Here is a 15,171-nt window from a genome sequence, read left to right as displayed (position 1 = left end):
CTGAGTATTCATAGTTGGTGGCTTTAGTTTTTCATGTGAGTTAGTGCTCTCTACCATAAGGATGTAACACTACATCACTACACCATGTCTGTAGAAAGCTCTGCTTGCTAATGTGAAGCACAGAGCATGTTTCATGGATAAGACAAAGCACCTAGTGGTTTGTTTTTTCCCTTTTGCTAGTTGGTGTCATGTTTTGTAACAAAAAAACCAAAAACATATCACAGCTTACTTACTTTGTGTGTTTGCGTTTGTTGACAACAGCATATGCAACCAGGGTTGCCACAGCAGCTAACAGGACAGCAAGGGTCACACTTAGCCCTGCATAAAACGCAACTTTCTGTATGGGAAGTTCACAGTTTTGTCCCAAGTACCAGATGTTGTTCACATTTTTACATCTAAGGAGGGAATAAATCAAAACACAATTAAAGACAAACAACAAAATGTAGTGCAGAATGTAATGAAATACTCATTTAAATATTGATAGAAAAAAAAAATTGAGATGCTAAAAACTAAATTGTATAGCAACCTGTTCACTAAAAGTTGTTTATCCTTTGGTTTATTTAGTATTTTAGCAGGAATGTTTATTAAAATCAGTCTGATATAATAAACTGCAGCTTTTCTGAGTTAGAGGCTTCATCAAATTGGAAAAGTGAAAAGTTGATATTGTCTGTAAAATCAGTATTAAAAAAACAAACACATCAACGTACATGCAGATCTCTCCCAAAGCTTTGTAGATGTTGCAGGTTCCCCCATTTTTGCACTCTATTTTTTCCCTATGATCTTTGTCACATCTGTTTCTACAAACGATTGTGCCATTTTCTAAGTCATAAGGACTGAAGAATTCAGCAATATCCGAGCCCTGTAGTAGCTTCATACATAGACCTGGAGAAAAAAAGACAGAAGATTTTAGTAAGATCATGCCAACTTAATCCATCCAACTCCTTTCAGAGACCATGAGAGTACCTCCCACGACAAGAGGCTGAGAGACAGGATACGCCAGGGGCACACAGGTTACTACTCCATCACACACATACAAGGCAGAGTACAGCGAGGCAGCCGCAGACTTACACACAGGAGTGAATTGGAGTTATCAATTATCTGAACAATCATCCTTGTCTGGGATTAAACTAGAGAACCCAGAGAGAACTCACATACAGCAAGCATGAGGAGAACGTACAAACTCCCCACAGAAAGAGCCCAGCCAGAGACCAAGGCCAGGATCCAATTTTAGACCAGTTGATTCATTGTTGCAATAACTCATGCTTGCAGCTAAATGTTTCAAAAACCAAATATAGTGATGGATTTTTGAAGAAGTCAGCCTATGATTATGATCGTACCAACATTTATCAGTGGTAAATGATAGAAATTGTCAGCCAGTATGGGCGTCCAGACAACAGGCTAGCTTTGAGGCTAACCATCTGCAAGAAGGCCAAGCTGAGACTTTTTTTTTATAAAATTGAATGGTTTTAATGCCTATCAATCTCTTAAGAATGCATTATTTTTATTTTACTGAAGTTTTGTGATGGTGTACTGGTTTTTTAACCTTAGCATGGCAAACAAGAAGAGGTTGATGAGCATGTCATTAAGGTCAGTACAAAGATTGTGGGTGGTGGTGCTTAAAAGACCTTCAGAACAAGATCAAATCAGGACATGAGATATTTTATTTTGATGTACTGATAATAAAAGAAAACCAACAGGTCATTTACTGGAGTCCTGATGTAATTTTGCGAATATTTGTTTGTTTTTTTGTTTCTCTCTCTGGAATGGGACGGTTACTGTGGGAGGATTTTGTAGACTGTTGCAAGTGAATTACACCTCGACGACTTATATAAATTTGTTTATCTTAATGGAAAACATGTAAAAATAGTTTTAAAATCCTAGTCAAACAACTAATTAAACTCTAGTGTAACTAACAATGCTCTCTGGAGTACTCATCCATAGTTTGGGTAATCGTAGATAAATTTGTGAATCAGTAAAAACAATTATTTGCCAATACTAATGTACAAAACGTGATGATGACCCTTTGCAGTAAAATCTCACATGCATGTGGCTAAAGATGTGAACGTAAAAATAAGCTGCTAATTACTGAACTGGAGGTAAAAACCATTTTATTGGTATTTCCACTCCAATGCATTTAATGAGGTTGATTGGTGTCATACAGATTTTAACTGATAAAGTTTGTCTTGTTCACTTAATGCTATGTTCTCTCAAGTCTTAAGTCTCTTTATGCATTGTACTTTTCTACTTTCTACTTCTCCTCAGTGATCTCCTTCCTCTCTTCCTTTCCTGACTCCTATATTTGCTGATAAAAGTAGAACTCAGTTGCTGTGTTTCTACAGTGCTTATACCTGATTTCAGTGTTGTGAAGAAACTCCTCACAACTGGGGGATGTGTTTAACGAGCTTTTCTGTCTAGAGAAGATAAATGTGTGTAGGACATTGTGGTTTTTTTGTTGTCCAGATGAGCTTTGCTCGCTGAGCGTAACCTTTTACTAATTGTCCACTACAAGTGATCACACAAACTGTACATCCACCAGCTTAATTTAAAATACACCAAAAGACATGAGAAGTGAGAACCTATCTTAACTTTATTAATAATGTGCAGATGCTCATAAAAGCACAAAACTTTCTGCTTAATATTTATTACAAGATTTTAGTAATTTAATTACATTTAGAAATATCCAGAAATCACATTGGTTTTGGTAAAAGAACAAATCTGACACATTCCTTAAACCTCTTTTTCCCCTCAATGTTACGGAAATTCCTTTTAGTGTACTAACCCAACCCAATGCTCACTCACACGTTGTTATTATATGATAATATTATTTTTACTTGGTTTTACTTAAGTAAAACATAGTTTGCCGATAGAGTGCTTAAACACGTACCTTCCTTGTCTACTTCTTTTTCGGTCGTTGTGAAGTCTGTGATATCATTAGAATCTAATAATCAGAGGAGAAAGAAAACAGTTATTTGATCTCAACAGAAATAATTAAGCATCAATGAGAATTTGAGCTGTGATTTCTATAAGGATGATTTTTTTATGTTACCTTTCAGATCTTTAAGTATTTCTTCCACCTTTGTATAGCCCTCCTTATATTGTTGTGAACGGTTGCCATTATTAACAACTTCCAGAACCACATCATGTGTGACCTTTACACTGAGGGAGACACATTTTTCTGAATTAGCTAAAATTACAACATTAATCCTTATCTTAAATACAGGCACAACTGCTCTATATATGAAATACACTTTTTTTTCACTGTTATTGTTTGTGTTTGAGTCCACCAAAATATTGTGAATGTTATAAGCTTTCAAATATCAGACAATGTCAGCTGCTGCTCCTCTCAGATGTGGTGTACCACAAGGCTCCGTTTTCGTCCTGTTATACTTTTAATGCAGCTGGGTCCATTTTCCAAAACTATAATACATGATTCCATGTTTATGTACAGTAGATGACATTCAGGAAGTCTGTCTTCCTGTAAAAGCCAGTTGATCCCATTCAGCAGAGAATCTACTACAGTATTTGGACAGAGCAGAAATTACTGTATATAAACAATAGAAAGACAGAAGTTTTTTTTTTTTTGGTAAATCCAACCTGCTGACAGGAAGCACCAGTGTTGATGGATCATTGAACTCGTCTGACCCCAAGATTCCATTATTCCAAATGCTTTTGAGATGGTTATTTATTCTTTTATTACTTTTAGGCTGAATTTTTCCCAACTCCCTCTACCTGCATTGACGTGTCTCTTCTTCGTCATCTTCAGCTTATTCAAGCTGTTTGTTAATATGGATAAAGCAGAAATAACATTTTGCCCCATTGTATTGAATTTCATTCACTGACTCCCTTTTTTAAAAAATTGATAAGATCTTGTTATTACTTTGAAATGTCTAAATGGTTTGGCACCTCATGCACAGAAGAGCTCAACCAACGACAGACTCTTCCCAGAACTCGGCTTGTTACCAGCTGAGCTTTTTCAATGGGCTCTGGAACAGTCTCCCATGTCTATGAGGTCTGGTGGATCTTTGTACAAATTCAATTCTCAATCAACCACCATAAGTGGTTGATTGAGAAGGACCCAAATGCAAAAGCATCATAGGCCAAGGCAAGTTCGCAGTATAACGATGTAAGGAAAAGGCCTGCTGGTGCGGTTTGACCGAGACAAAGTCCGCTACCACATCTGGAAAGCAAAGTCTTTAGCGTACTTAAAAACCATCAACCTCAAAGACGCTACCCTGGAAAGTGAGTTAGCAGCGGGAGCTAATCCACAAGAAGCTGCAGGGGTAGCCTGTGATGTCATTCAGATTAGTGGCAATCATATGGATGGAAGAACAATCAGACATATGATTTGCACCAATGATTTTTACTTATTAAACATATTGCATAATTAATATGAAACTAACTAAAAAGCTCACTTGAGGGTTCACTTGTGGGAACCTCACCCTCACCTTCATTCTGAGACTATTCATCCCTCATCTGTTAAAAGGTCAGAGAGCTTTATTTACACTAAGCTGGGCAGCTGTTACATTTCAAGCAAGTGATCTGGAGTGTCCCTCCTTTTATTGATTTAAAGATGTACTGTGGTGAATCAGTGTATCTGGGCTCCTCTCATAATGACGTTTCACTCTGAACAAGGCCTACTCAAGGTTTAGATACTCAGAGTTCATTTTATTTATTAATATTAGTTGTTCCATAACTAAGTACTTGCTTGCTTAGCAAAGCCAACAAAGAGTTCATGGAGGCACTCTGAGTTTGTTAAACCTCTATTTTTCAATATTTCCATTGAAAATTAATCAATATCAACAGAAAAATAGAGGTTTTTGTTTTGTTTTGTTTCTTTTTCTGAAGTATTCATAGAAAAATCTTTTCTTTTTCCCCTAAATCTTTTCATTTATTTACACCTATCTGTAGAAGGAGTTTCTTTAGTTAGATTCTATTTAGCATTGTTTAGTTCCATCAACAAAAAGGTTTTTACTTTTTGCTTTGAGAAAAAAAAACAAAAAAAAACAAAAACACATGCACTTATTTACTTGTCTGTCCTTGCTTGAAAGTGGAACGCCTCTGCTTTGGCTTCTCTTATCTGAAATGAAGATAAGATAAAGAAAGAAAGAAATTAGTCAGCTATGAAGTTCACACTCTGGTTTATTATTTGTTATTAGTTTGATGGAGTGTTTAAACTGCTTTACCTCCTCCGCAGTGTGATCAAATGTTGAAGCAGGACCTGCACGGCTAAGACAAGTAATGACAAGAATCTCGTCAAATATGACTTTGCAATTTAAAAAGAGTTTTATACAGTTTATTGCTTAAAATCGCATTATTAAAATGTTTCTTTTGGAATTACCATATCTTGACTATAACATTATAAGCAAATAAAAATAGACTTTTAAAGGCGTGTTTACCTTAAATTGGTCACATTAACATCTTTGAAATGTGGAACCCCTTCATATTTCGGTTTCATCTGGAAAGGAAAGGGCAGTAATTATAGCTACTGAACAAATAAGTCCACTATTTGTTATAAACATATTAGTTGTAATTTGATGAGTGCTAAACTGTGTTTAGGTCACTTTGCAGCCACAGTAAAGTCTCTGAATATCAAAGACTCTAGGAAATTACAGTTGAAAAAGACAAAGAGATCAGAAAAAGAGGCTTAAGTTACAGCTCTGAAAATGTGAACCACTACAGGTTTATGGATTTGTTCCTGTGGAAGTACTTTTAGAAAAGTGAAGAGATGTTTTGTTTTGTTTTGTTTTTTTCCAATGACCCATTTTCTAAATTTGACCAAATTTTTTTCTTGCTATGCTACTTTTGCTTTAAGTAAAAAAAAAACAACAAAAAAAAAAACGTTCTAGAATAAAATGAGGAAGTGAGGATAGTGGAACATGTTTACAAGGAGCTGGTTTTCAGTAAAACTGTAACATTTTTGGTGTGATCCAGGCATGTGTTTACATTACGGCGACTGTGTTTGCCCAGTCCTGAAATGCTTACTTAAATGGGACTTTTAATAGCATATTTAAACTGTGCCTTCTACAAGTATTGAGCAAGAGTAGCAGAAGGGGACCTATTATTCAAAATTCATATTTTCTTGTTTTTGTTCTTGCTTTTGAGACTCAACTGCTTCTAAAAAAGTTCAAACACTAATCCAGCTGTTTCTTGGCAATAAGTTCATGTTTTTTGGGGACTTGAAAACAAGCCGTTTCAAAAGCCTCCTGACTGTTGAGTCACACTGCATTGTTACCTAGCAACCTCAACCTAGTCCAGTTCATCACCAAGAAAACCAAGTGAATTATTACAATACAATATTTTGTCAGCTGGTTTTACCGCTACAATGGCTACTGGAAAAGAGAAGTGTTTTGCTGTTGATTTAAACCACTGCTGCATTCTCATTAGTTGTGCAGGAGACTCTACTTCTGCTTTTCAAAATTGCATGGCTGTATAATTCTGCATCTGTGTGCTGCCATCTTCACATGCAAGTTCAACATTGACTTAGGGAGCGTGGCCAACAGCTTAATTAGATTTAAAGTGACAACCGAATCTAAAGCAGATCGCTCTGAAAGGGGCTCAAAGTAGGCAGAACTGAGCAAACTGAAACCTCATTATCTAACAATTATTTTGTGCAAATAAGCAATGAAGATTTTTTTGTATAACCCATAGACCTACTCTAACCTGACAGCAAGCGGGTCACCTTTAAATAACTGACTTCAGTTAACAAGTACAAAAATATTAGAAATAATTAGTGAGGATGTAATGTCACTTTGCACAGCCTGTTTATACTTTTTGTGTACGCCTGTGAGATCTTAGGCATATTTATCACACACAGCCTTGATGCTTATATGCCAGCTGTATGCACAATGAACTCTGCTGCCATTTTCCTTCATGCCAAATGGGGTGAAGGAAAATAAATTCTGTTCATGTTATTTTTTTCTGTTTCATCCGTAAAACTACACTTGCAAACATCAGAAACAGTGCTGCAGTGCAACTTGCACTGTCTCTTCCATCTATGAACGAATACAAACCAGTCACTATGCAGCAGTTCAGAAGAAATCACATGAAAGAAAGGCTGTCTGAATGCATGCAGAGCACCAGGCAATTTAAATATGCCCACTGATACCCTGAAAAACAGTGAAAACCTTGACATTTTCATCCATCACAGGCAGCCTCCCAGATGACCTGAACAGAACGTACAAAGTGGACATGTCTGGGGAAAAGAGGACGCTTTGTCACCCAAGATTACATGTCTCCAGTAATTGGAGTCTCTGACACCAGGACTTTTTGAAACTAGTTCTGAGAGTGAAACTTTTCAGGAGCACCCTGAAAAGGATTCCTGAAAACTAACGAGTTAATGTGAAATATTCCATAGCACAAATGCACAGAACACACTGAGTTTCTTCACGGACTGATAACAACAACAGCAAACAAAATGGCAGATAGTATTGTGCTAAGTGTGCAACTTAATTTGTTCAGCTTAACACAACTTCTAATATGGAATATATATTCTGAAACTGAAGGTCAACAGCTCATGCACATTTCAGTGACATGTCCCATTTATTGCCCTAAGATAACAACTAAAGTAAATTCAAGGTGCCCATGCATCTTGTTCAAATGTGGAACTTTTCCCCAAATCAACATCCAAAACCTTTTCAGACAGCAGTCTTGTGTAAACATACACTAAACAATAATTGGTGGTTTTGTGACTTATAGTATCTTGTGGTCATATTGTTTTACTGTAATGTTTTTGTTAATTTATTTATTCTTTTTAAATTAACCATATTTGGAAAAATGGGTCAAAGATTTTGACCTCTCTTGAATACTATGAAAAGTTCTAAAACCATATTAGTATATGGAACTTTTTGTTAGTTATATGTCAACTATTACAATCATTATTATTGCACTTTACAGTATTGCAGCTGTACTATCTGCACTTCTAGCTATGTGTCTATGTGAGAGGATGCCAAAATGTGATTTTGTTGTTATTATAATAATGGCATTAAATATTAAATATTGAACCATTAAACCTTTAGAATTAAAAATACATATATATTTAAATCAAATTAACAATTAGCATTTGACAATGATTTATAGACTATAGATGCAGACTTTAATAATGTTTTCTTAGAGTAAAATGTAGGACTGAGCAATAATTAGATTTACTTAAACTTGATGGTTGTGCTGTTATGTTTTGAAAAATCTTGACTTTTTTATGGACTGCACAGTGGCACAGTTGGTTAGGGCTGTTGCCTTGCAGTAAAGATGCTCTACATAACAGATAAAATAAATGTAATGCATTTTTTTATGTTTAGTGTGCTACAGTCTGTGCTACATTACGATTAAAGCCCAGATTGTGACTGAATTACAAGAATTTCTTGGAAAGTGCCTCAAGTCGACATTGTTAATTGCCGCTATGAAAATAAATTGAATTAGATATGATTAAATCATCAGACTGAGAAGTATAAGAAATGACTACTTGCAGATACTTATTTTTGCAGACCAGATTATAAATTAAACATTTAGAAATAAAACTCTAAAGTCAAATCAATTTACCTTTGTCACAAAGCGATTTACAAATTCTTTGTATTCATCTGATGATTTGTTGTCATACGCATCATTGTAAATTTCCTCAACGACCACATTAATGATCACTGTCTGATTAAGAGTATCTGGAAAGAGAAAAGAGTAAAAAAATTAATTCATTCATTCAAAGTTACAGGGCTCTCCACATGAGAGTGAAATTTATGGTTGAAAGAAATAAAACTTAGCAATAGAAAATTCATTATACCTGGAACAACTGGTATCGCCGTTTCACACATATCACCAGAAAACCCAAGTACACATATGCACTTATTTTCACTAAAAGTACCACCATTGTGACATGTGCCAGGAGTTGTTACTGAGGTTGTCGTTACTGAAACAGGAGAGGTTGAATGAACAGGGCCAGATGTGACTGAAACAGGAGAGGTTGAATGAACAGGGCCAGATGTTACTGAAACAGGTGGAGAGGTTGAACCAACAGGGCCAGATGTTACTGAAACAGGTGGAGAGGTTGAACCAACAGGGCCAGACGTTACTGAAACAGGTGGAGAGGTTGAACCAACAGGGCCAGACGTTACTGAAACAGGTGGAGAGGTTGAACCAACAGGGCCAGACGTTACTGAAACAGGTGGAGAGGTTGAACCAACAGGGCCAGACGTTACTGAAACAGGTGGAGAGGTTGAACCAACAGGGCCAGACGTTACTGAAACAGGTGGAGAGGTTGAATCAACAGGGCCAGACGTTACTGAAACAGGAGGAGAGGTTGAATCAACAGGGCCAGATGTTACTGAAACAGGAGACGTTGAATCAACAGGGCCAGATGTTACTGAAACAGGAGGAGAGGTTGAATCAACAGGGCCAGATGTTACTGAAACAGGTGGAGAGGTTGAATCAACAGGGCCAGATGTTACTGAAACAGGTGGAGAGGTTGAATCAACAGGGCCAGACGTTACTGAAACAGGTGGAGAGGTTGAACCACCAGGGCCAGACGTTACTGAAACAGGTGGAGAGGTTGATTCAACAGGACCAGACGTTACTGAAACAGGTGGAGAGGTTGAACCAACAGGACCAGACGTTACTGAAACAGGTGGAGAGGTTGAACCAACAGGGCCAGACGTTACTGAAACAGGAGGAGAGGTTGAATCAACAGGGCCAGATGTTACTGAAACAGGAGAGGTTGAATCAACAGGGCCAGATGTTACTGAAACAGGAGAGGTTGAATCAACAGGGCCAGATGTTACTGAAACAGGAGAGGTTGAATCAACAGGGCCAGATGTTACTGAAACAGGTGGAGAGGTTGAATCAACAGGGCCAGATGTTACTGAAACAGGTGGAGAGGTTGAACCAACAGGGCCAGACGTTACTGAAACAGGTGGAGAGGTTGAACCAACAGGGCCAGACGTTACTGAAACAGGTGGAGAGGTTGAACCAACAGGGCCAGACGTTACTGAAACAGGTGGAGAGGTTGAATCAACAGGGCCAGACGTTACTGAAACAGGAGAGGTTGAATCAACAGGGCCAGATGTTACTGAAACAGGAGAGGTTGAATCAACAGGGCCAGACGTTACTGAAACAGGTGGAGAGGTTGAACCAACAGGACCAGACGTTACTGAAACAGGTGGAGAGGTTGAACCAACAGGACCAGACGTTACTGAAACAGGTGGAGAGGTTGAACCAACAGGGCCAGACGTTACTGAAACAGGAGAGGTTGAATCAACAGGGCCAGATGTTACTGAAACAGGAGAGGTTGAATCAACAGGGCCAGACGTTACTGAAACAGGAGAGGTTGAATCAACAGGACCAGATGTTACTGAATCAGGAGAGGTTGAATCAACAGGGCCAGATGTTACTGAAACAGGAGAGGTTGAATCAACAGGGCCAGATGTTACTGAAACAGGAGAGGTTGAATCAACAGGGCCAGATGTTACTGAAACAGGAGAGGTTGAATCAACAGGACCAGATGTTACTGAAACAGGAGGAGAGGTTGAATCAACAGGGCCAGATGTTACTGAAACAGGAGAGGTTGAATCAACAGGGCCAGATGTTACTGATCCTGGTGGAGAGGTTGGATCAACAGGGCCAGACGTTACTGAAACAGGAGAGGTTGAATCAACAGGACCAGATGTTACTGAATCAGGAGAGGTTGAATCAACAGGGCCAGATGTTACTGAAACAGGTGGAGAGGTTGAATCAACAGGGCCAGATGTTACTGAAACAGGTGGTGAGGTTGAATCAACAGGGCCAGATGTTACTGAAACAGGAGAGGTTGAATCAACAGGGCCAGACGTTACTGAAACAGGAGAGGTTGAATCAACAGGGCCAGATGTTACTGAAACAGGAGAGGTTGAATCAACAGGGCCAGATGTTACTGAAACAGGAGAGGTTGAATCAACAGGGCCAGATGTTACTGAAACAGGAGAGGTTGAATCAACAGGGCCAGATGTTACTGAAACAGGAGAGGTTGAATCAACAGGGCCAGATGTTACTGAAACAGGAGAGGTTGAATCAACAGGGCCAGACGTTACTGAAACAGGAGATGTTGAATCAACAGGGCCAGATGTTACTGAAACAGGAGAGATTGAATCAACAGGGCCAGATGTTACTGAAACAGGTGGAGAGGTTGAATCAACAGGGCCAGACGTTACTGAAACAGGTGGAGAGGTTGATTCAACAGGACCAGACGTTACTGAAACAGGTGGAGAGGTTGAACCAACAGGACCAGACGTTACTGAAACAGGTGGAGAGGTTGAACCAACAGGGCCAGACGTTACTGAAACAGGTGGAGAGGTTGAATCAACAGGGCCAGACGTTACTGAAACAGGTGGAGAGGTTGAACCACCAGGGCCAGACGTTACTGAAACAGGTGGAGAGGTTGAACCAACAGGGCCAGACGTTACTGAAACAGGTGGAGAGGTTGAACCAACAGGACCAGACGTTACTGAAACAGGTGGAGAGGTTGAACCAACAGGGCCAGACGTTACTGACACAGGAGAGGTTGAACCAACAGGGCCAGATGTTACTGAAACAGGAGAGGTTGAACCAACAGGGCCAGATGTTACTGAAACAGGTGGAGGTTGAACCAACAGGACCAGATGTTACTGAAACAGGAGAGGTTGAATCAACAGGGCCAGACGTTACTGAAACAGGAGAGGTTGAATCAACAGGGCCAGATGTTACTGAAACAGGAGAGGTTGAATCAACAGGGCCAGATGTTACTGAAACAGGAGAGGTTGAATCAACAGGGCCAGATGTTACTGAAACAGGAGAGGTTGAATCAACAGGGCCAGATGTTACTGAAACAGGGGAATCAACAGGAGGTTACTGAAACAGGAGAGGGAATCAAGACGTTACTGAAACAGGAGAGGTTGAATCAACAGGGCCAGATGTTACTGAAACAGGAGAGGTTGAATATCTGTGAACAGGAGAGGTTGAATCAACAGGGTTGATGTTACTCAACAGGGCCATGTTACTGAAACAGGAGAGGTTGAATCAACAGGGCCAGATGTTACTGAAACAGGAGAGGTTGAATCAACAGGGCCAGATGTTACTGAAACAGGAGAGGTTGAATCAACAGGGCCAGATGTTACTGAAACAGGAGACGTTGAATCAACAGGGCCAGATGTTACTGAAACAGGAGAGGTTGAATCAACAGGGCCAGATGTTACTGAAACAGGTGGAGAGGATGGTTCAGCAGTGTCAGCGTTTCTCAAAGTCTGACCGTCAGTCACACCAGTCTTCTCTGGCACTATATCTGTGAAATGAAATGATAGGGATATCAATATTCTTGAATATTGGCTCAGTAATTCAGGAACACTTTTTATCTTACCATGATCTTAAATAGAAAGAAAATGGAAAAAAAAAGCATAATTTTAAAGATTCTGCATTATATGCTGTATGTCAAAGGCTTATTTGTCACCCTCTCCCCAAATAATAATAATAATAATAATAATAATAATAATAATAATAATAATAATAATAATAATAATAATAATAATAATAATAATAATAACAGAGCTAATAACAGAGCTGGCTGAGATAATGCTGCCATTAACTGATCCTTCTCCCTGTGTTGCTATTAACATTTTACTGTATGAACACTGAAAATAATCCCACATTAGTTCGTCTGTTTCTTTGTGTGTTTTCTGCTCTGTCTTCTCAAACCTCCAGTCAGTGGTTTCTGTTGTGTCCTTATTGTGCTGCAGTCTGTGCTACATTAACATTAAAATCTAGATTATAAACAAAACACTTTGGAGTTTTATTTTAGACAGAAAGAAAATTTGACAAAGTTAGATTTTTTTAATCAGCTTATAATCTGACCAATAATTTGCCATTCCCCTCATGTTTGCCTTTAAGGAATTTGATTTTATGTTTGCTTATGTCTTTTTTTCAATAATCAGATAAATACATTGAGTACTAGTAGATTAATTCTTTATTTTGTAAGTGAGTAGATACAGCACAATTGCTCAGTTTTCAACTGAATTGCTTATGTTGTCATTCTGAGAAATAAATAATTCCGGAATACAGTCTCATTCTCATTTTTTTTTGTATAACGTCACAATTTAGGAGCAATGAAAAAAGACTTTACCTTTCAAACAACTCCAATTTGTGAATGTTTTAGACAAATATCAAATACCATGAGGAAAATGTTGAAACATAATAACAAGACATCAACCAAGAATATGAAGCTTTGTCTTAAATTAGTTTTCCAGATTGGCTCATCAGACCAGAGAATTAAGCCACAAGACAGCACAGCTGTTGTTTTGGACAGGCAATCACAAAACAACAGACACAATCCTGTAGACAAATTGTCAGCATATTTGAAAAACTCTGTTGAATAAAGGGAGGCTGCAGAGTTAGGACAGATCTGGGCAAGAGAGCCTTTAAACATGCTGCCCCCTCAGCTTGGAGTGACAAGAGTCTAAATTCACAGGGAAAGTAGCTCTCTGAACTAAAAACCATGAAGAAGACAGTTTAAGTGGCATGCTATGTTTTTTATTAGCCATTTTAATTATTTTATGATTTGATGCTTTTAAAACTAAATAAATCTATTTCTCTGGCTGAATGTAGATGTCGATACTTGTAAATGGTGCTGCTATATTGCCGAAAACGAGACTGTAGATCCCAGCAAGATTTTTTAACTGGTTAAATAAGGCTTGATAATAATAATAATAATAATAATAATAATAATAATAATAATAATAATAATAATAATAATAATAATAATAATAATAATAATAATAATTTGTTCAAGAGGAATGGGCAAAAATTTCAGCATGAAGAGAAGCTTGTAGAAGGATACTATAAGTAATTCTGGCATCAAACAAACACAAATAATATTACTGATCCTTATAATCAATCAATCAATCAGTCTGTCTGTCTGTCTGTCTGTCTGTCTGTCTGTCTGTCTGTCTGTCTGTCTGTCTGTCTGTCTATCTTCTTTGGGATAAGTCATTTTATACTCCACCTTACACCCATTTATTGGTGATTAGTTTGTTTTCTATGGTTAACAGCCTGAAAATTAATTTTCCACCATATTCTGAAAATAAACATATTGATAACAGAATGGCTATCAGAAAGCCGTTCTAAAAACACTTGGTTCTAAAATTACTAGTTTCCAACATAGTTTTTTCAACTAAATTTGTTCTGAATGTTTTACAACGCTACAATGCTCAAAGTCTACCCAACTCCATGACTCTGCAGCGATAAGCAGGTAAAATAAAACTAGGAACATTTCCCCACACTTCGTCAAACAATTATACTGATTAAATGATTAATCTTTTGATGCAACTTGTTTAGCTAAAGGTTTCAGAGGAGACATTTTTCCATATTCGTTATATTGTATCAATGATGTTCTTTCTTAAAATCCTGATCAAACATAAACTAAGGATTTATATAAAAAGTAAAAGTGAAGTAGTTTTCAATCTTACCATCAGATGAACACGAGCTAATGATTAAAGCCGAAATTAACAACACATGTAAAGAAAATGCCATTGTCCAAATATATTCCTAGAAGTATCGAAGACAAATCTTGAATCTTAAATCTTGGTGTTTCCAATATAAAGTGTCCGGATATCACAGGACACCTTGCTCTATAAAGTGACTGACTTCAGAAGACTAACTTGTAATGACAATGGTCCCACCCATAGTCCAGGATCTGAGATTTTAGTGCTGAGGAAAGAGCAATGAACATGTTATAAAAGCACTGAGCATGTCACAAGTTTATTGCATTAATTTTTCCATAATCCCCACCCATCCAGGGCTGGACTGTGATCAACAAATGACCTTGGCATTTTTGACTAACTGTGATTATTAATACGACATGAGAAAGTACACGACTTGCCAGATATTTTCACATTGTGTTGTTTCAAAAGTAAAAATGAAGAGCCTCAACCTGCAAGGACCCTTCATTTCTCAGAGAGACGCTCATCTTGGGAGAGATAGCCACTATATCACAATTTCCATCTTGAAGTGAATGTGGATGTAAAGGAAACTCTGCTAGAGATGTATTTTCAGTGTTTATTCAAATACATAATTGTGCCCATAGTAGGACCATATGCATATGGATGAATGTGCCAAACATCAAAGAGAAAATTGTACTAATGTTAGACCTTTGGCTATCTATCAGAGTTGGTCACCAAGTCCATCTAT

At 37.8% G+C, this 15,171-nt stretch overlaps 1 protein-coding gene and 1 long non-coding RNA gene across 2 annotated transcripts; both read left to right on the top strand.

The window, feature by feature from the left end:
- The first annotated feature begins 8,854 nt into the window (after positions 1 to 8,854).
- On the top strand, positions 8,855 to 11,561 carry LOC122820631 (golgin subfamily A member 6-like protein 22). The gene is made up of 3 exons (XM_044098205.1): positions 8,855 to 10,564; positions 10,607 to 11,499; positions 11,552 to 11,561. Exons 1-3 carry the CDS (start codon positions 8,969 to 8,971, stop codon positions 11,559 to 11,561), a joined length of 2,499 nt encoding a protein of 832 aa, XP_043954140.1. The 5' UTR covers positions 8,855 to 8,968.
- Positions 11,562 to 11,570: 9 nt separating this feature from the next.
- On the top strand, positions 11,571 to 12,061 carry LOC122820464. Its single transcript, XR_006368801.1, has 3 exons — positions 11,571 to 11,590; positions 11,883 to 11,926; positions 12,007 to 12,061. It is a non-coding gene; the product is annotated as an uncharacterized LOC122820464 (long non-coding RNA).
- The last annotated feature ends 3,110 nt before the right edge of the window (positions 12,062 to 15,171 follow it).

The sequence above is a fragment of the Gambusia affinis genome, linkage group LG18 (genome assembly GCF_019740435.1).
Source record: "Gambusia affinis linkage group LG18, SWU_Gaff_1.0, whole genome shotgun sequence".
NCBI lineage: Eukaryota > Metazoa > Chordata > Actinopteri > Cyprinodontiformes > Poeciliidae > Gambusia > Gambusia affinis.
The sequence above is the reverse complement of the archived record's forward strand: the minus strand, read 5'-3'. Positions and strand labels throughout refer to the sequence as shown.

Excerpts from the sequence above, each read along its gene's own strand:
- LOC122820631 (XM_044098205.1), top strand. The coding sequence starts at position 8,969 with ATGTTACTGAAACAGGTGGAGAGGTTGAACCAACAGGGCCAGATGTTA. Across the intron at positions 10,565-10,606 it reads GGTTGAATCAACAGGGCCAG|ACGTTACTGAAACAGGAGAG; the intron begins ATGTTACTGATC and ends CAACAGGGCCAG.